This window comes from Dendropsophus ebraccatus, chromosome 11 (genome assembly GCF_027789765.1).
Source record: "Dendropsophus ebraccatus isolate aDenEbr1 chromosome 11, aDenEbr1.pat, whole genome shotgun sequence".
Classification (NCBI taxonomy): Eukaryota; Metazoa; Chordata; class Amphibia; order Anura; family Hylidae; genus Dendropsophus; species Dendropsophus ebraccatus.
This window is the reverse complement of record NC_091464.1, coordinates 86,452,390-86,473,522: the sequence shown is the minus strand read 5'-3', so window position 1 is coordinate 86,473,522 and position 21,133 is coordinate 86,452,390. Positions and strand designations below refer to the sequence as shown.

The 21,133-nt window shown below is 39.9% G+C and overlaps 1 protein-coding gene across 3 annotated transcripts in view; it reads left to right on the top strand.

The window, feature by feature from the left end:
• EPHA6 (EPH receptor A6) overlaps positions 1–21,133 on the top strand; it is a 714,887-nt gene that overhangs the window by 170,587 nt on the left and 523,167 nt on the right. For all 3 annotated transcript variants that reach the window (XM_069945438.1, XM_069945437.1, XM_069945439.1), the window contains exon 3: positions 12,348–13,011. In XM_069945438.1, the coding sequence (XP_069801539.1) occupies positions 12,348–13,011 (664 nt within the window). The remainder of the gene's footprint in view (positions 1–12,347; positions 13,012–21,133) is intronic.

Here is a 21,133-nt window from a genome sequence, read left to right as displayed (position 1 = left end):
TGGCCACTTTCTTCCAGAGACAGCACTGCTCATGTCTCCAGTTTGGATGAAGGTTTTTCAATTCAGTTCCAATGAAGTGAACGGAACTTAACTGCAAACCTCCCCTAAGCTGGAGACAAGTGTGGTTCTGTCTCTAGAAGTGGCCATGTTTTCCTAAAGCTGGATAACTCCATTAAAGGAGTCCAGCTTACCACTCTCTCCATGCAGTTGTTGGCAGAATGTGCAGCACTTCTGTATCTTCCTTCTTTCTATTAATGCCATCCATTTCCACATTGGCAAAGCGACGCCCTTTGCGACATACTACTTCTCCTCCATGCATTGTCTCCCTCTACAATCCAACCCTGGAGAATATCCTCCCACAGCTGTATAACCCTATGTGTTTGACAGTACCAATTGTAATAAGTGAAGTGTGCAGCTCGGTGTCAACCCCTTATGTTGTAAAGCTTTACCTGTAAAAGGAGTCAAAAAGTTGCAATTTTTGTCTCCAAAATTATGATTGAGCAAACATTTGGAACATTTACCGCTTGACAAATGCTAACAAATTTCCCCTCTGTGTTATCTTTTAGGACACTGGTGATGTCAGTCCAAGAGAGGACTACAACACTAAGCAAACCGATCCCCAGACATATTAAGACTGGGGGGGAGGGGGGGTGTTATCAAAGGAAAAAGTTGAATTTTTTTGGCATATAAATTTTCACATCTAGCCATTTTACGCCCGTTGCGCCAGGGACCAGGGGGGGGGGGGGCATGGGGAGGGGGCAGAACAGGGGGGGTGGACTCTAGGTTCTTCATTTTTCGCTCAGAGGTTTTCCTCCATGCGAACCATCAGTACTGCAGGGACATTTTTAACCCTGGCGCAAAAAAAACATAAATGTTCCCCTATGTAACTGCTACGGGAAGGGGTCGGCATTTATCAGAAGGAGTCTGCCTATTTATAATAGATAGATTGATAGAGTGATTAATAGATAGATGCCTTTTTTCGCGAACATAACCTAAAAGAAAAACTGGTGAGGGAGGAGGAAGGATGAGAATTGTGGACTACTCAAATTCTGAGGGGCGAGTGATACCCTACACATCTATATTGATTAACTACATCACTTAATGCTAGATAAATTTGGAAACATTTGTCAGATAACCCCTTTATTAGTCTTTCTTTTTTATGCAAAGTAAATTTAGAAAACAAATGGTTTTGTGCATTGTTTTTATGGTATTTCTTATACTCCTTCACATTAAATAACCTGTTTAATTAATTCTTCCAGTTAGTGCAGTTGTGTGGATACACTGTTTTTATGAAGTGTGTGGATGTTTTAATTAAACACTAATTGTATTAGAGAATAATTTTTTTTTTTATTAATATTTTTATAATAAGATTTTTTTTTATTTTTTTTTTACAATTGAGCCCATCAAGGGATTAACATTTACAACTGTATAAGCATGCTCTTGTATACTAAGGCAATGTTTACACTACGTAAGTTTTGGAATAATCATGGCTGCTGTTGCTTATTTGCAGCAACGGCCGTGATTACTACAGAACTTATGTAGTGCTGCCGTCTATGGAATCCCGTCCTTAGTGTATACACATAGTATACGCTCTGGCCGGGATCCCAAGTGGCGCCGCAAAAAAACTGACACGTCAGTTTTCTGCGGCCGCTATTCAATGAACCTGTCAGTGCACGCTCCATTGTGTGCAGCGGCGAATTGGAATGCGTGCGCACACGGACGCCCCCACATCCCAATTCAGCAGTAGTGCAGATCATCCGGCTGGTACTGCAGTACCGGTCGGGATGATCTTCTCTGACACCGGACGTTCTGTGACCGGGTCACAGAACCGGTCACAGAACCAACTCTACCAACTGTTTGGTAGAGTCACTTGAAAACTAATGGATGCAATCTAAGAAAAGCCCCCATCAAGGGGTTAAATCTCCTCATATGATGAACACAGCTGGATGGATTTTTACAGTTGTTTATGTATTAGAGGTATATTTGAAAATTGGATACATTTTGATTATATAATAAAAAAAAAATTTTTTTTTTGCTTAAACAATAATATAACTTTAAATATAATTTCTAATAACTCGAGGGAGAAGCTCATTCCTATTGAGGAGATCCAGTATTGTATGGATTTTATGGAAAAATATGCAAATTGCCTTTCCTATAAAGTAAAAAATGTGTCTCTAGTGCCACCTAAAGGTAGCTACCCTGTAAGTCAATGTAACCCATCTGAATACAGTTGTTTAGGGTTTTTGACCCTTGTCGATACAGAGGGACAGTTTCTCCTCAATGGCAACTAGTATTGTTCCAACTTGAGTCAAACTCATCTAGCCAGCCAACACCCTGTACTTCCTTGGCTGAAAATATTATCTGCAGATAGGGATGGATGAGATATAGTGTGTAAACCCTAATCACGTTTCAAGGCTTTTTTATACACATTGATTTACAAGGTAACTACCTGTAGGTGGCACTAGAGAGAAGTTCCCTTCCTACTGGTGGAGGGCTAGTTTTCATATCTAGAAAAAAATAATCTTGGTGCATATTGTATTTGACACATAAACTATATACATACATTACTCACACTGATCCATTATAGTAAATAGTCTCAATGCTCTCATTTGTTTTTTAATAATTTACATTTTTGCCAATAATCCAGTTTACTCTGGAATTTCACGACTTGACTGAAAGCAATTGACCTTCAGCCTCCTATCACTGACTTATGACTGATAGCCTCATAATTTCCTGTAGAGCGTATGATGCTCCATTTATCATATTATGCCAGCAAGATGTCCACCTTACTCTACATATAGCTCCCAACCTTCTGTTAATCATGCAGGCCGCTCTTTGCTTGTACGACTTTTCAGCCAAGTATGTCTCTTAGCCAATTTCAGCCCAAGTGACAGTAACATCCTCTAGTCAGAGACATCAGTCCATCTATTGCAACCTATTATCCTGCAGTGTTGATCCAGAGGAAGCCCTATCAAAAAAAGTAACTAAACAGCATTGCACCTGAACTGAATATAATAAATGTTGTAAATGTTTTCGAAGCAAATGACTGAACCTTGTCTGACTATAAATAGGACATCGTTCTGCCGAGCTGTGACAAGAAGCCGGGTATGGCTTGCAGCTGTGTACTGGCAATCTCAGTAAAATGGATTTCAAAGCTTTTCTGCTCACAGGAGGTAAATTATCAATGACCCAGTGCTGCTGTTATAGCAAGAGTAATGAAACCTTTACTTTAAGATGGTTTATTTGGATTTTGCACATAATGTGAAGAGCCTGGCTTCCAGCAGTACAGTCACCGAATAAGCACAGCCAGAGAGGTAATGGTGGAGTCACATTTGCTTCTGGCATGGAACTTTTCGGCGGTAATTTTTTTTGCAGATCTCCATAAATGCTGCTCGGGTCCAGCTAGTTCCTCCAGCACCCTCCAAGCCAGGACATTTATAATGCCAGCCTCGGCAGTATTTACACTGAAGAACATTCTGAGCTTAAAGCAGCTTTGAGCGTAAAGTACTCGAAGATTTTTTTTTAAAGTGAAGCTTCTGTTTGGAGTCAGAACCATGAAATAAGTCACACTCAAGCGTAGATATGGTGGACATGCTTGGGTGACTAGCATTGTATACATGATCACAGTTCTTATCACCATCTGTATCTGCAAACTGTTATGGCCAAAGTTTCCAAGCAAGACAAATTACAGAAAAAAAAAAACTAAAAAAGACGCGCACAAAAGACACGTGTCCCCTGAATACAACACAGAGAATAGGTTATTGATGGGGGTCCAACCATGTTGTGTATCAATGTTTCCCCTAGAGTTTAGTGATCTGAAGATCTCCCCAATTAATGGAGTGGTAGTATGTTATGTGTGTTGTGGCTCCTTTAGATGAAGATAGCAGAGTACAACACATGGCTAGTTAAATGTGCCCATGGTCCCTTTGGTTGAATGCAGTGGCAGTCTTTCATGTGCACTGCTCCTCTTTTAAACACTATGGACCAAATGAAGACAGCAAAGAACAGTATGTTTATGTTCAAGCTTCTTTCAACCAGGAAGACCATGGGCCCATTCAACTCTAGGGGCAGGATGAAAATAGGAGCCATGAATAAGGGTGCCATGTGCATCAGAAAGACGTTGGCGTTTGCTTGAATGTGCTGTTTCCTCCATTGGTTTTATTGCTGATCAATAAAGAGGTTGTGTTCACTGCAATGCTGAGCCTAGCATATTTTCTTCAAAGCAGGATGAAGATAGCCAACAACTGTATTCCGATATTTTCATCCAGGCAATAGAGTTGAATAAAGCTGTAGCGGGCATGTCCTACTACCACTCCACTCAACCAAGGAAACCACAGGATCCTCATGATCATATTCGGTAGGGACCCTAGCAGTCATACTCCCATAATCAGACATTCTTGTCTGCAGGATGGTTTTTGTGGACAAACTCCTTTAGGCCAAGTTCACACACTGTATTTTTGCAATAAATAACCGCCATTATTGTAGGTTGCCACAGCAGCCGATGTTTATTAACAGTGTAAAATTACATTCGGGTGTATGGAACAACGGCTGTAGAAGAACGTCTCTCTATACACTACGCCTGCTGTTCCCTGCGGCCGCATAAAATAATGAACAGGTCTATTTTGTGCGCCCGCTATTCAGTAAAAAGCGACTGCACAACATAGCCTGTGCACCTAATGTAAAGTTTGGCTATAGGTGGTCTATAGGTAATTTCAGTGCGGGCACACCCGATTGTACCCACATTCCAATTCAAATAAAGTGATGTTCATCTGGCCAATACTATGGTATCGGCAGGTGAACATGCAAACAATGGCCGTGTCAAACAACGGACAATGTTCTCACAATGGCCCTAAAGTGTAATTTCTGATGTCAACGTGATATGGATCCCCTGAAATAAAAAGATAGAAGTATTAAGCAGAACAATGGCTCTGACCAAGCTCTTTTTGGAGAGCCCAGCCCCTATGGGTACATAACTAGTCTATGAGCCTGTACAAGGTAACATTCTTCTCCAAGTATTGCCAAGTGGAGCCAATCACAGCTCAGGGGGAACAGTGCCTAGGTAAGTACTTCAGCCTTTTTGTTTAAAAATCGATGGGGATTTTTAGCATCCTAACATACACATACATCCATCAACAATTTTTACGTTGCAAAAGTCTTTTCAAATGGACGTATTAGGGTGCGTTCACACCTACAGGATCTGCAGCAGATTTGATGCTGTGTTCAGTTATTTAAATGAAATCTGCTGCAGAAAATCAGCTGCAGATCCTGTAGGTGTGAACGCACCATTAAAGAGATTGTCCAGGCTTAGGTAAAAGGGTCTGCAATTTTCTACAATCCGCACCAATGCCATCCATAAAGTGCCTATGGTAATGCAGCTTATCAATGTGTAGGTGAATGTGATTCATCCCTCTCCATTATTCCTTATGCTATGAGAGCCATGTACAATCTAATATTCGAATGAGTCATGAGAGGCCAGATTTACTGAGCGGTGTTAATCTTTAAGTCACCTTTCTTGCCATTATTTAACAGCTCATTTATTTCAATGGCCCATGAGGGCACATTTGCCGAGACTGACTAGGAGGGTGTTTAATATAATTCTGCATAGCAAAGTGAACAAACAGTATAGATAGTGCTGATTATACTATTACCATACAGAATGGAATGATGATGCATTGCATATGGCCTCACGCTCCTCCTCCGGCAAATTCACACTCCGTATCATTTCATCAAAGTGTAAAGACCTATAACTATCTATAGACTTGGCTATTATTGGTTTTATTCATAATGGTATATCCATTTCTATATGGAAGTTTTGAAAGATTTGTGAAAATCTTAAAAAAATTAAAATATTTAAAAAAGTTAAAAAAATGTTAAAACCATTGACATTGTAACAAAATTTGGTGAATATTATGAGGATTTAGCTTTTGCCTCTACCTGATGTGATCAATAATATATTGTATCTGTTAAATATTTAGTGATAGCTGTATTAAATTATAGACATCATTCCCATAAGGACTGACTTAATATTGGACTTCCAGGAACCTGTCAGGTGATTTATGCTTCCCTATCTGAGAGGGGCATATAATAGAGACCATGATTTATAGGTTATATGACCTGGAGGGGGATTTCTGAAATCAATCCTTAGTAAATCCTGACAGGACTCCTGGGACAGACAGTAAGAGTCCAGCTTACCCTGCTCACAAAGAATGATTGACAGTCATGTGATCCAGGGAACGCTAAATAAGGTCCAACGGCACTCAATGGGATATCCAATAGAAGTAAGGGATACACGCAGGAACGGCCACAATCCCCAATGCGGACAATATTCTGTAACAGTTTAGTAAAAGTCCTGCAGCATCTAGAGTAGATGTGTAGAGTAGATCCACACACAGTGATTGACAGCTTTCCCTGTAGTTCAGAAAAAGTCCAGAGTAGACGTCCAAACAGCAATTTATTGCATGTCATACACAGACATAAGCAATGTTTCTGCCCTCTTGTAGTCTTTGGCTTAGGTAGGCTTCTCTCCCTCTATCATATCCTGGAGCAAAAATCATCGGACACGTTTGCCTTAAGAACCAATAGCACTTTCCGTCTTTGCCTTTTCGTTTCTTATCAGTCATAGCCTTAGGTTAGGTTCACATCTGTGTCAGAGGCTTCATAGCAAAATCTGTTAGAATACAGTACCTGGTTAAAATTTGTAGTCAGCGTTATTTTTGTCGGGTTTATATCTTGTAAAATGCCAGAAATATTATGGATCCCGTTAAAATCAATGGAGTCTGTTGGCTTCTGTTCGTGTCTTGGCTTTTAGAAGTTAGTGTATTTAAGGCTTTGTCCTTTATGGCAACATTTGTAGATATTAAATGCATTATGATCGGGTACAAAGGTGAGAGTTTGTTTTTTTTTCTTTTCTTTTTATAACTTCATATATTTTTTATTTTTTTGAGTTTTATAATGGCTAAATTCATCTAATTTCACCATAGTTTTTTTTGTATTTTCAAATAAAAAAAAAATTGCATAACTTAGTGAACTGGTCATTATTAGTGTAGGGAAAAGTAACTTGTATATTCTATTTTACTGTTTATTCACCTTTATTACATTTGTATTTTTTAATATTGTGTTGATGAGATAAGATAAGTACAGGGTGAAATTGTGGTGCATTAAAGAGGGACTCCAAAGAAAGAAATATGGTTTAAATACCTTGGTTTCAGACCGATTTGTAAATCACTTCTGCCTAAGTAGTCTTCCAGTACTTATCAGCTGCTGTGTGTCCCGCAGGAAGCTGTGTATTCTTTCCAGTCTGACACAGTGCTATCCGCTGCCACCTCTGTCCATGACAAGAAATGTCCTGAGCAGTAGAGGTTTTCTGGTTCAATGTTTTTATTAGGTTTTTTTAAGAACAAATTACAAAAGAGAAAATCTATAAGCACTGACTTTAGTGCCAACAGTATAGTTAACATTTAGAAACAACAGGAATAACATTCGGTATATTATATAGATATAAAATTGTGGTAACATACATTCAGCATGGTAGAATGACATTAGGTGTAGCACCTCCTGAGAAAATTGGTGTAAAGTATACTGGTTTGTCAGTAAAGATAATATACAAGGTAAAGAGAGAAAAATAATATATTATAATATAATGTACATTTCCTCAAAGTCCATATGTGAGCTTCTGTACACACACACAATAAGCAGTAGAGGTTTTCTATGGGGATTTGCTACTGCTATGGACAATTCCTAATATTGACAGTAGGTGGCAGCAGGGAGCACTGTGTCAGACTGGAAAGAATACACCACTTCCTGCAGGACTTACAGCAGCTTATAAGTATGTGAAGGCTTAATTTTTTTTTAGAAATAATTTAAAATAATTAAAATTAAAATAAATGTAAAATAATTAAAATTAAAATGAATTTCTATGACTTCTTTGCAAACATTCAAATCGTCTTTAACGTCACTTTTTATTATACATATACAACTTCTTACTTACTTCCAGTCTTAAACGATACTGTACCACATAGCACCAGTATACAGTACCTTTAGTCACATCCAACGAAGCCTCAGAAAGCCAGTAATGAGGCACTTGGCACCAAGCCATATCCAATAAGTTAACTGACAGCTGGACGACTTGATGGTTCTTAGGATCAGTTTTGGTATAATGGTTCTTTGCATCTGCACTGAAGTTGCTCCATTGAGACAATCATCTGATAAATGTGCCCAGATGGCTCTGAATCAGTGTCCCTTACTGCTAAGGTCACTGTAATTGGTGTACGTATGCAGCTAAAACAACTATGGAAGCAGTGGTGACATTCTTGCTCCGCTCCTTGAGATAAGTGCCGGTGTAACGTAGGCGGACGTAGTCATATAGAGTCAAAAAATATTAAGTGTCACGTTTTGCTGTTATCTTGCTTATTCCTTAGCAATTTGTTTTCCAAGAGCTGTTGGATCCTAAGTGTTTTCTATTACTCATACAAAATGTAGCAACATCCCTGAAAATGAGTAGGTTTATCTCCCCCTGCCCCGCTCCGGCAGGTAATTAATTTGTAGCCGTTGTGTCAATGTGCTCAATAGTGGCATTGCCTAGTTAAATCTTCCGAAGACGTTTTGTGCCGGTCCAATTATGGGCACATTGAAAAGCAGTTAAACCACTCTAAATTTCCGTGCATGGAGGCAGGCTGACATTTCGGCTTAATTCTGATAAATAATACGCCGGTCGCCAGTGGGGCTTTTATTTACCAATAATTTGTATATTCATTCTTACCAAATGGGAGAGGGGGGGGGGGGGGGTAAAGGATTAATTACTCAAGTGGAGATTTTCTTTGAATGGAATAGAAAGCTTGAAGACACATTGTTAGCTGTTCTCTGGCTCATGGGCTTAGAACATTGGCTCGTGTGTTCTTTTGTACGGCATTTTAACATGGCATTGAATTTTTTTTTTCTTTAAAGGGGTATGAAATATTCATGCTATTTCTTTGTATAATGAATGTTTATACAATTTCTATATAGACGGTATGTGTAAACTCCTCGAGGGGCTGTCAGTGCTTGGCTAAAAATACAAGTATAGGGCATGATCGGCTGACTCTTTAAGCTCTTTCCCCGATTGGCCAGCTTTATCTGTTGGTGGGATTGTTTGACCAATTCCATGGATTGTCTTTTATGTGTTTGTACATCTTGGTTTCAGCACATTAAGCCACCAACACAGTGTAAGGCTGAGTTCACACAATGTCTTTTTTTGGCCAGATGACGTCCGTCTTTATGGGTGTCTGTCATTTTGAGGTCGAATAACATCCATTATTTTAAAATAACATATGAAATTTAAAAATTAGGGACGTTAATTGACCTAAAACTGACGGACATAAACAAAGATGGCCATTGATCAGCCAAAAAAAGATGTTGTGTGAACCTAGATTATTGTTAGTTTCAGAATACATGTTAAACTCTTATCTAAGATGTTGATGTCTTTATCCCCCCCCACCGCACAGAGATCAAGAAGCGTTGAGTAAACTTGCCGAAAGTTTAGATTTGGCAACGTTCATCCAAACCTAAACGCTTTCCATTTGACTCTCGGTATCTGGAGACATGGACACAGCTTATGACTATGTTCACACTACATATATTTTCGTAAAATTACGGCTCAGAGTGTATAGACATAGTATACACTCCGGCTGGGATCCCTAGCGATGCTGCGAGAATCTGACATGTCAGTTTTCTGCGGCCGCTATTCATTGAATAGTGGCTGCAGAAAACCCTATCAGTGCACACTGTGGAGCGAACGGCCGGTCTATTGCAGCTTATCAACATAGCCTATGGTTGTATGGACATGTTTTCCAGGACTCCCTAGGGCTACTTCCAACTTCTTCAGACGCTAGGTGTCAAATGCTGAACTTTTGGGTTCGAACGAACATTGCAGAACCTGAACTTTTAGCAAGTTCGCTCAACATTAGTGTCAAGCCATGTTGAAATGCCGCACATGGGGTTTTCCCCATAGATTAATATTCATAGAGCATGCACAGAACTTTCACACGGCTCATTGATCAATGTCAGTCAGTAACTGTTGTGACATCACAGGTGGGGGGGGGGGAGAGGATTGCACAATAATGAAAATATCTGTATCACCTTCCATTAAACAAACAATAGGTTTTAATTAAAAACTTCAACCTTTTTGTTTGTTTTTGTTACAAAAGCTGCTGTTAAAAGAATATTCTTTCTAGTTACTGCATATTGAAAGATCTTGTCAGGCTCCGTCATGAATAAATCCATTGTATTGAAGGGAAAGGTTACTCTCTGAAAGCTGCTCTATGTAATAATAGAGTTGTTTGTTCTAGTTATAATATCTGAATGCTCTTAAGTTAAAAAGTGGCTCACAGCAGTTTTCTTTTACTAGTGAAACCAAATGGTATTAACTTTTGATTAGTGATGAGCGAATACTGTTCGATCGAATAGATATTCGATTGAATAGTGAGATATTCGAATATTCGATATTTGTGCAAATATCCCGCGCATATTCGATAAATATTCGATAAGCGTTCAAATCCCCCAGCTTCCGGTTTCACCCTCCAAATGGTCAAATAGATGTTTTTCACTAATCGAATACTTGTTCCCATAGACTTTAATGGGATCGAATATTTGATCGAATATTCGAATATTCGTGGGTTGGTTGAACTTGATGGACATGTGTCTTTTTTCAACCGTATTAACTATGTAACTATGTAACTATGTGGGATATTCGTACGAATATCGAATATTCGAATATCTCACTATTCGCTCATCACTACTTTTGATGCATTTTTTTTAAAAAAGGTCACTGTTTTTATGCACTTATTTGAGCAAAAGCCGGTAATGGTTAGAGCTTCATAATAGAAACTATAGCACCTCTTTAGCTATCATTATATAACTACTGCAAAATTCTCAGGAGCACCATAGAGAACAATGTCATTCTTGAACTAGTGACATTTAATAGATCAGCATTGTTGATAGTAACAAAGGATTACTCATAGCTATTATAACGATAAAAGATATAAGAAGCCTCATATTGTATCATTTTTGATGTAACAATTTTACTAAATTACTTATCTATACCATCTATATTCCTTTAATTGGTAAAACAAGCCATTTACCAAACCTACCTGATTTAAAAATAAAAATACTTAGGTTTCCAATTTCAGAGTCCATTTTTGTTAGAAGTGTCCCCCAACATGTATTAATGCTTGGACCCCCAGCAAGCGGCTACAGGGAAAGTATAAAGTGTACCTGTCATCTTAAAGGGGTACTGATTTCTTTGTAAACTTTTATATAAAAATAATTAATCAAAAATGATCAATATGTACAATATATAAAAATAATTAATCAAAAATGATCAATATGTACAATATAAACAAACATGATACTAATAAAATCTAGACATCATGGCGCAAAAAAAGATGCTCCATACAGCCCTGTAGGTGAAAAAATAAAAGCGTTATAGGAGTTACTATATATCGGACCATTATACCATTATAGGACCATTTTAATCATGCCTAATTTCAAAAAATAAAGTTTTTCTCTTAAAAAATAGTAAAACATTAAAAAAGCTATATAAAAATGCATTTAGCTGTACTCAAACTGAGCTATAGAATAAGGCTAACATGTCAGTTTGACTGTAAAGTGCATTATGTAAACATGGAAACACCCCAAAATTTGCGGCATTGTATTTTTTTCCCATCAGGTTCACCTCATTACGTCATTCATTTTATGGTAGATTGAAAGGCAACATTACAGAGGACACCTGTTCCTGAATTAGATTCAATGGAGCCACATCACAGAGGGAATGGGTTTTTGTCACTCTGTGGGCCGGTGGGCCTATCCCCAGTGCTCTGGGGTGGGCGGTGCTCGAGAATAGATTGGCACCATGTGCGGGAACTGGGCAACAGTTCATAAAAATGACCGTGGCACCAAAATCCCTGCACCGGTCTGTTAACGTAAAAAAAAAAACGATTTACCTGGTGGTACATTCACTTTAAGGTGTTAAAACAAGATATGTGAAAATGGAATCCCCCAGTCAATGCTTTTTAGGGGAAATAGAGCTCCCTTTTGTCATAGAAAGAACAAACAATATATTGTAGAATAAGAAAATGCTACAAAAGAATAATATACTCAATAAAAAATATCCTCATTTAACTAGAGGAAATTGTACATCCTTATTCAGGAGATGATATGAAATCGAGGAGACAGCATTAGTTATGACAACACTTCCTCCTTTATTGTGCATTTTATGGCTGTCTTTATATTATCGGGCCAGATCATTTGTTTTCCTCTGTTCCTGAATGCTGTGACTCAGTGTAATTAATAATACATTGTGTTTATATTTACAGTGGGATGCTATCACAGAAATGGATGAATATAACCGGCCTATTCATACATACCAGGTATGTAACGTCATGGAAGCAAATCAAAACAATTGGCTCCGCACCAACTGGATCTCTCGGGATGCCGCTCAAAAAGTCTTTGTCGAGATGAAATTTACACTCAGGGACTGTAACAGCATTCCTTGGGTAGTGGGCACCTGCAAGGAGACGTTTAACCTCTACTACATGGAATCCGATGAGGCGCATGGACAAAAGTTCAAGCCAAATCAGTATAGTAAGATCGATACTATTGCCGCTGATGAAAGTTTCACACAGATGGATTTGGGTGATCGCATCCTTAAACTCAACACAGAAGTGCGAGAGGTGGGTCCCATCTCTAAGAAGGGCTTTTACCTCGCTTTCCAAGACATCGGAGCCTGTATTGCTTTAGTCTCTGTCAGAGTCTACTACAAGAAATGCCCCTACATGGTGCGCAACTTGGCAATGTTTCCCGACACCATTCCAAGAGTTGATTCGTCTTCGCTTGTCGAAGTAAGAGGGTCGTGTATTAAGTACGCAGAAGAGAGGGACACTCCTAAATTGTATTGTGGAGCGGATGGGGACTGGCTTGTACCACTTGGACGTTGCGTCTGCAGTGTTGGCTACGAGGAGGTGGATGGGACCTGCCATGGTGAGTGATGGTTTACACTTATAGAAGAAACATACATGGATTTATTCTATAAAGTAAATTTTATAAAAATTAAAATTTTCCTATTTGTCCAATAAAAATAATGCAGTTTATAATGCAGTAAAGAAAATGGATGAAGGTCAGAAATAAAAAGAGATGGCTATATATAAAGTTATTATGTTTAGTATTTCCTTTACAGCACACATTAAGGCTTCTCTGTGCTGCGGTACCATTTTCCTTTGGGTATAGTGTACCATCTGCCTATGGCACCATAGGAGTTGCTAAATAGTCTTAACCGGTCAAGGCATGGACTCCACAAACCCTCTATATAAGTCTGATAGTGTCTGGCACTGACTTAAAAAACAGATTAGTTGCAAGGGAAAACCTCCATGGATTGGATGCGCATCAGAGAACTTTGGGTGATCATGAAAGAGATTATCCAACACTACAAAAACATGGCTGCTTTCTTCCAGAGACAGCACCACTCTTGTCTCCAGTTTAGGTGTGGTTTGCAATTAAGTTCCATTCACTTCAATGGAACTGAGATGCAAAACCTGCATCCAAACTGGAGACAAGAGTGGTGCTGTCTCTGTGGAAAAGCCGCCATGTTTTTGTTGCGCTGGATAACCCCTTTAAACCTTTTTTTGGTAGATACTAAAAAACGATGGTAGGTCGTAACTGTAGTGCTTCTAGGCGAGAAAGCTACTTACATACGAGACCCAGTGGAAGACACCACAGTGTTTTTTTATGTTAATGAAGGAAGGCTAAATCAAAGGCATATGGAATAATGGTTAAAGGGGGTTTCCTGCCAAAATATACTGATAACCTATCAACTGAATGAACTGCTTCTGGTCCCATTCACTGTGTAGTGTGGGCACCAAACAGTTGATTGACATGTACTGGTACCCCACCGATCAGTGACTGATGAGCTATCCTGTGGATAGCTCATCACTTTGTCTGAAAAACCCCTGAAAGGTCCTATGCACCACTATGGGTGTCCTTATATGCCATGAAAATTGGAACCATGATATAGCCGTCTGTATGAGATCTCAATGATGTGTATGATCCACCCATAGACTGTAATGCTGGTAGTTGCTCTGCAGGCCATCATCGGGTGCTATTTACGATAGAATAAAAGTTTCTGCAGGGACCTCATAAATCCTATATACCCTGTTTAATTTTTAATTAAATGAGAAATGTCTCTCATTTTATTGCATAGTTTATGCATTTCACAAGCCTTTTAGGTAACTACAAAATTTGATGATTTTTTTAATAGCATAGATTGTCCACTTCAGAAAGTTTTCCACTACTGGGACAAGCAGCATTCAGCTTTGGCGAGACATGGTAGCAAACTTTGAAGGGTCACTGTTGTTACAAAAAACTTTTGACATGCCATAGAGACATGTCAAAACTTTTGATTGTGACTGTTCCGACCCGTACTAATCGGGAGAAGGAGCAGGATGACGAGTCGCTGCAGTCTACTTTCTGCTCTGAATTACAAAGAGTCAGACTCCTATTGGAGCTCTATGGAGCCTAAGGGACCTACTCCACGGAGCGATTATCGGCCAAATTGGGAATAAATACACATAAATATAGGTTTGAACCTATAATTGTCGGGCGCTGACCGCGCATCACTACGTGTAATAGCGGCGACTGGCGATATACATTACCTATCCATGCTACAGGCTTGCGGTCTTCTTCTCCCTGGGTCCCGTGCGCTCCAGCTTCAGAGCGGCCTGTCTCAGCTGACAGGCCGCTCAGCCAATCACAGGCCGGGACCGGCACGGCCAGTGATTGGCTGAGTGGCCTGTCAGCTGAGATAGGCCTCTCTGAAGCTGGAGCCGCGGGACCCAGGGAGAAGAAGACCGCAAGAGGAGCCCTGTAGCATGGATAGGTAATGTATAAAGTTTAAGCAAAGGCTTCAAGGACATCGGTAATGATGTCTCTTCAGCCCTTGTTTAACGATAATCGGGCCATGGAATATACCGAGTAAACGAGCACCGATCTAGCAGATCGGCGCTCGTTTCCAGTTATTGTCAGGCCCGCATCGCCCCATGGATTAACAACCTAACTCTTTTTTCAGAGCAGGAAGCTGCAGCATGGTCTTCTCCCCGCTCATTTTTCCAATTGGTACGGGTGTGAACCCTCAGACCCAGACCAATCAAAAATTTTGACATGTCTCTTTGACATGTCAAAAGTTTTTTGTAAAGACAGTGACACATATCTTGAACATTGCTATGCTAATGAGACCCTCAGTTTACTTTCTCAGCCACTTGCATGGGTCTATTTGTTATATTATTATGCACTTTGGAAACCTCTTTCATGTGTTTTTAAGATGTTACTAACAGATGTTTTACTGGGAAAATGTGTTTGTTTTATAGTTCAATTTTTTAGGCTGTAAAATTCTACGTGAGAATTATCAAGATACTACTTCGGCGAGCACTTTCACTTTTTTGGTGTCACCGGGTCCTGCATTACAGTATCCTCTCCAATTTCACACACGCATAATACAGACACATTCAGGTGATTTGTCAGACTGGGCCCAATTTTAATTGAGGGTTTAGAGGGGGATTTATCAAACATGGTGTAAAGTGAAACTGACTCAGTTGCCCCTAGCAACCAATCAGATTCCACCTTTCATCCCTCACAGACTCTTTGGAAAATAAAAGGTGGAATCTGATTGGTTGCTAGGGGCAACTGAGACAGTTTCACTTTACACCATGTTTGATAAATCTCCCCCATAGTCTCTAGTTGTAAACAAGAACGTCTCCATTGTCTGACATGAAGCAGACACCTTCATAGACTGGATTAACACTTTTTAATTCACTTTTTGAAAAATTGTATTTGAAGGGGTACTCCAGCAAAGAAAAAAAAATCTTTCAAATCAACTGGTGCTAGAAAGTGTCAGAGATTTTGTAATTTACTTCTATTAAGTCTTCTGGTACTTATCAGCTGCTGTATGTCCTGCAGGAAGTGGTGTATTCTGTCCAGTCTGGAGAGCAGGAGAGGTTTTCTATGGGGGTTTCCTGACATGGACAGAGGTGGCAGCAGAGAGCACTGTGTCATGCTGGAAAGAATACACCACTTCCTGTCGAACATACAGCAGCTGATAAGTACTGGAAGACTGGTAATTTATCAATAGAAGTAAATTACGAATCTCTGGCATTTTCTGACACCGGATGCTTTAAAAGAGAAAAAAATAGCTAGAGTACCCCTTCAAATGAATCCAAATACATATAACTTATCACTGTCGTACTGATGGTATTGGCTCCAGGGTGGTTGGTGACAAGAAGTTAAAAATAGAAGAACTACAAAATGTGTATTGTCCCCTGCTCCCTGGCTCCTCCCTCTCTCTGTAAAGGAGGTGTGGGAAGATCTTATCTCTGAGCTCTAGTCCCACCCCCTGAGTGTTTACAGCCTGCTGCCTTGTGACGAATGATGCTACAGAACAGAGCAGATAGGACTACAGCAGGCGTAGTGAGATGTGCTGCAACAGTTTTGGGTGGAGAATTGGAAGGAGTGCTGGGGGAGGGGAGGTTGACAGGGTGGGAGGACTTTGAGGGGGAGCTAAGGGAAGCAATACCTTTCGGGAATTGTTATACTCAGCAATTGCTCAACCAGGAAGTGTAGAACTAACCCCTCCCTTCCCCCAAACAAATGGATTGTTTCAGAACTAGAGCAGAAAGGTAAGCAATGCTACATCTTAACCTGATGTTGGAGAACCCCTTTAAGAATAGATAAGGTCTTATCTTTTTCTAAATAGTTTTCTAAAAAAAATACGTTTCATCTAAACATCATATAACTACATTTTGAAAAATTCAAGTTCAATGTAATTTTTGTTGTATTTCTTATGAGGGCGAGGCATTATATACCCCTGCAGTAGGAACGTGTGAAGGGTTGTCACCTAATGAAAAGGTGCACTCTTTCTATTTCTGTTTCTCAGTGTTGATAAGGTGAAACGTATGTGACATTACTGAAAATAAAGGTTATTCCATTTTACTTAGTGTCATCTGCAACATTCTACTCTTTCCTGTATCCGGCGGCTTCTGTGCAATGTATTAAGGGTCGAAAATATCATAAAGCTAGGTGAGACTCTACAAAGCAATTGTGGAGTTACACATACTGTATAGTGGGGAATTTATTACTTTCTGTGTCAGTGCAGAGTGGCTGCCCCATTACGCTAATATGGGGCTTGCACACAAAAAATCCTATGTGATAGCCTGGTAAACATCAGCCAATGGGCAATCTCTAAGGTAATAGGACAGCCCCCTGCCCATAGCCCTACAAGATACAGTATATGGACATCATTAGAAAATAAAGCAAGTGTCGTCAAGTTAAAGGGTACCTGTCTATAATAAAAACTTTTAACATTTCAAAGTTGGGTCAGGCTCCGAATGTTAACACCCTGACTGATCAATAGCACGAATGGGGGGATGACTGCACTGCCGTACTCTCCTTTCCCCCGTTCTCTCTCTAAAACCTCCATAAGGAGTCCATCTAGGTCATATGACACAGAGCCAGGAAAGAAATGCGCTAAGCTGACATTTTAAAAGTTTGAATGACAGTGCCCATTTAAGAGAACTCCCTGTCAGTCACCCGATCCCACAATAAACAGACACCTGAATGAAACCCCCCAAATAAATATCGAGAGTAACAGCACCTGCAGAACTATGGTCATGTGACCTTATCTGTGTAGGTGCTTATACAATAAGAAGACCTGCCCATTGGCATGCATATGGTAATGAAAACTTACCTGTAGAAATCCTTGTGTTGCTCTGTACACATTAGGGGGCATTTATGAAGACCAGTGTAGTTGTACGCCAGACTTAAATTAGACCCCGCCCCTGAGGCGAGATGAGTTTATTGCTCAGACGGCAGCTTTGTAGAGTCTCTGAAGGGCAGCAAGTTTTATGGAGAGGCCATATATTAGACTGTCTACTACACAACACAGACTTCATTGACCTCATGACCTGCAGATGATAGCTGTACCCAGACATAGAGTGCAAGGAAATCAGGGCTGCTAACACTGCTGGTGTTGTTTGTATGACACACAAAGTGATTACTACCTCTTTATATGGAGGACAAGGTGTAATGGTAGTATGACCATGAATAAGATCACCAGTGGAGGTCACAATGCAATGACTCTTGTATATGTCAGGGGTTTTTATTCAATCTCTATAAGATATAAGGAATTTGTATCATTTTTCATTATACATCGTTTGTGCTTTTATGTTTTTTTATTTTTTATTTATAGAAATATTACAGCTCGCTTCCCTATAGCCATTTACACATCTTTATTAGTTAGATTACAGAGCCTCTAACAAAGGTTAACTTTTTTATTGCCGGTAAGGGCGTTCAGAACGGGGCTGCGCGGCGACTTCGCTCTGAACCGCCGCGATCCTGGGTGCCACATGTAGCCCGGGACCGTGGCCATTAGCTGGCACGGTCCGATCGCCGTGCCCGCTAATCAGGTAATCAGATGCAGCTGTCAAAGTTGACAGCTGCATCCGATTACCGGATGCAGCACTTCCCTGGTGTCTAGTGGCGGAGATGGCCCCGCCGGGACGTTGTCCCGGAGGAGCAATCTCCGTTTCTTCAGCCGGCCGGGGTCTCCGCCAAGATGGCGCTGATCCCGGCTCGGCACTTGTTTGTTTTCGGCTGCAGCAGCCGAAAGCAAATGAGTGCCGACCTCATTGATCTATGCTGCATATCTATGCAGCATAGATCTCAATGAGAGATCAGAGTGTATATACTAGAAGTCCCCTCCTCTAATAAAAGTTTGAATCAACCCCCTTTTCCCATGTTATAAATAAAAATAAATAAATAAATAAACATGTTTGGTATCGCCGCGCGCGTAATCGCCTGAACTATTAATTTATCACATTCCTGATCTCACACGGTAAACGGCGTAAGCGCCAAAAAATCCCAAAGTGCAAAATTGTGCATTTTTGGTTGCATGAAATCAAGAAAAATTGTAATAAAAAGCGATCAAAAAGTCGTATATGTGCAATCAAGGTACCGATAGAAAGAACACATCATGGCGCAAAAAATGACACCTCACACAGCCCCATAGACCAAAGGATAAAAGCGCTATAAGCCTGGGAATAGAGCAATTTTAGGGAACATATATTTGATAACAATGATTTGAATTTTTTACAGGCCATCAGATAATATAAAAGTTATACATGTTACTTATTGTTTTATTTGTAACAACTTGAGGAACATATATAACAAGTCAGTTTTACCCCAGGGCGAATGGCGTAAAAACAAATACCCCCCAAATAAACAAACTGCCTTTTTTTTTTTCGATTTCACCAAACATTTATTTTTTTTCTGGTTTTCCAGTACTTTATGAAAAAATTCAGCCCGTCATTGCAAAGTACAATTAGTGACGCAAAAAACAAGGGCTCATGTGGGTTTCTAGGTGGAAAAATGGAAGTGCTATGGCCTTTCAAGCACAAGGAGGAAAAAATGAAAATGCAAAAATCAAAATTGGCTCTGTCCTGGGGTTAATGTATTACATTCAAATGAGTCTAATTAGATTCAACCCAAACTGCCTCGATCAGCTGATCATTTCAAATAGGGGTCAAAAAGTCTGTCTACAGGTTACAGCATCAAATAAACATAATAAGTTGGCTCCTTTTTTTCTTTAAACAACACTAAATACAGAAAACGTCTTTGCCCATTCAATATGGCTCTGCTGGGTTCTTTTTATTTGCAGGTGCAGCTTGTCTTTGTGAATCCATATACCTCTACAGCTGCACCGTGTTTATATGTACTAGACGACAGCTGGATGTACCTGGCAGTTCTCCTAACTCTTCCCTAAACAGCAAAGGGACAAACAACAAAAATGGTTTTCGATATAATTTTCCCTCTGCATCGCAGCAAGTGTACCTGAATAGAAGACGAAACGCGTTGCTGAATAAAGCAAGGCCATCACACACACAAAAATAAATAAATAAAAATGCTGGGGATTTGCTCCAATGTAACATTATCTTCTGGGTAAAAGTTTTTGTCTCTGAAAATGAGCGGCTAGAAGGCTGCCTGCTTTTTCACGCTGGGAATCTAATTACGGCTGTCGGCAACGCATAAGGAATTTGTATGCTTATCGGAGCTTGTAGTCATGTATTGTGTGCCACGGAAAGGTACGCTGTGATTTCTCCTAAATAAGTGCCCCCGCCGAGATGGAGAAGTGGTCAAGAGATTCTACAGTCAGCTTTCTACTGCCCGCAGCTGTGTAACCTCCTAAGCATGGCCATTTCTATCCAGCTGTAATAACGCCGGCGGCCTTATTAAAAAAAAGCCACCTTAAATTCCGAATGATCATAATGCCGCTTCTTCTTTTTTTTTTTTTTCTCCCAAAATTGCTGGCAAATGCAAAACACTGAGATATGAGGGCAATAAATCCAAAGGAAAATGCTGCCTTGTGGGGTTTTTTTTTTATTATTTTTTTTCCTCCAGATTATAAAGTTTGTGCCAGAATTATAAAAAAATATAATCTTGGCAGTAGTTTTTTTTTTTTTTTTTGGGGGGGGGGGGGGTCAGACTATTCTGTAAACTTATCCAGGCCACATTTCCTGATCACTTGTTGTTACTTTGCTTTAGGCTAAGTTCACACTGTATGTATGTATGTATGTATGTATGTATGACACTGGCCATTCTGTGACACAACCGTATCACTTAACGGCTGCTGTCAGCGAAGTTCACCTCGTTCGGTACAGCATTACCGGCTGGATGAGCTTCATTTCAGGTGCATTCGGGTGTGCGCGCATTCCAATTACCTATAGCAGACAATGTAAAGTGTGTCTGGAGCTGCACTTTTCATTGTCTGGACTGTCAGTTTCGTGTGGCCGCTATTCAATGATTCAGTGATTAAATAACTGATGTTGTTGCAAACCTGCAACAACGAACATTTTTAAAGGAAATTTTACGTTGTGTGAACATGTCCTTAAGATTGCTATATAATACAACCCATACAAAAATGCCATACAGCATAGGCCTGATGAATAAACATGAGATTTCCTTGGAAGTTTAGAAAATTGTGTTGTGTATAATATAGCTGAGCTGAAGCTGTCGGATATAGCAGAGGAGAGTTTTCAAGAGGTACAGTGGCAGAGCATTCTAT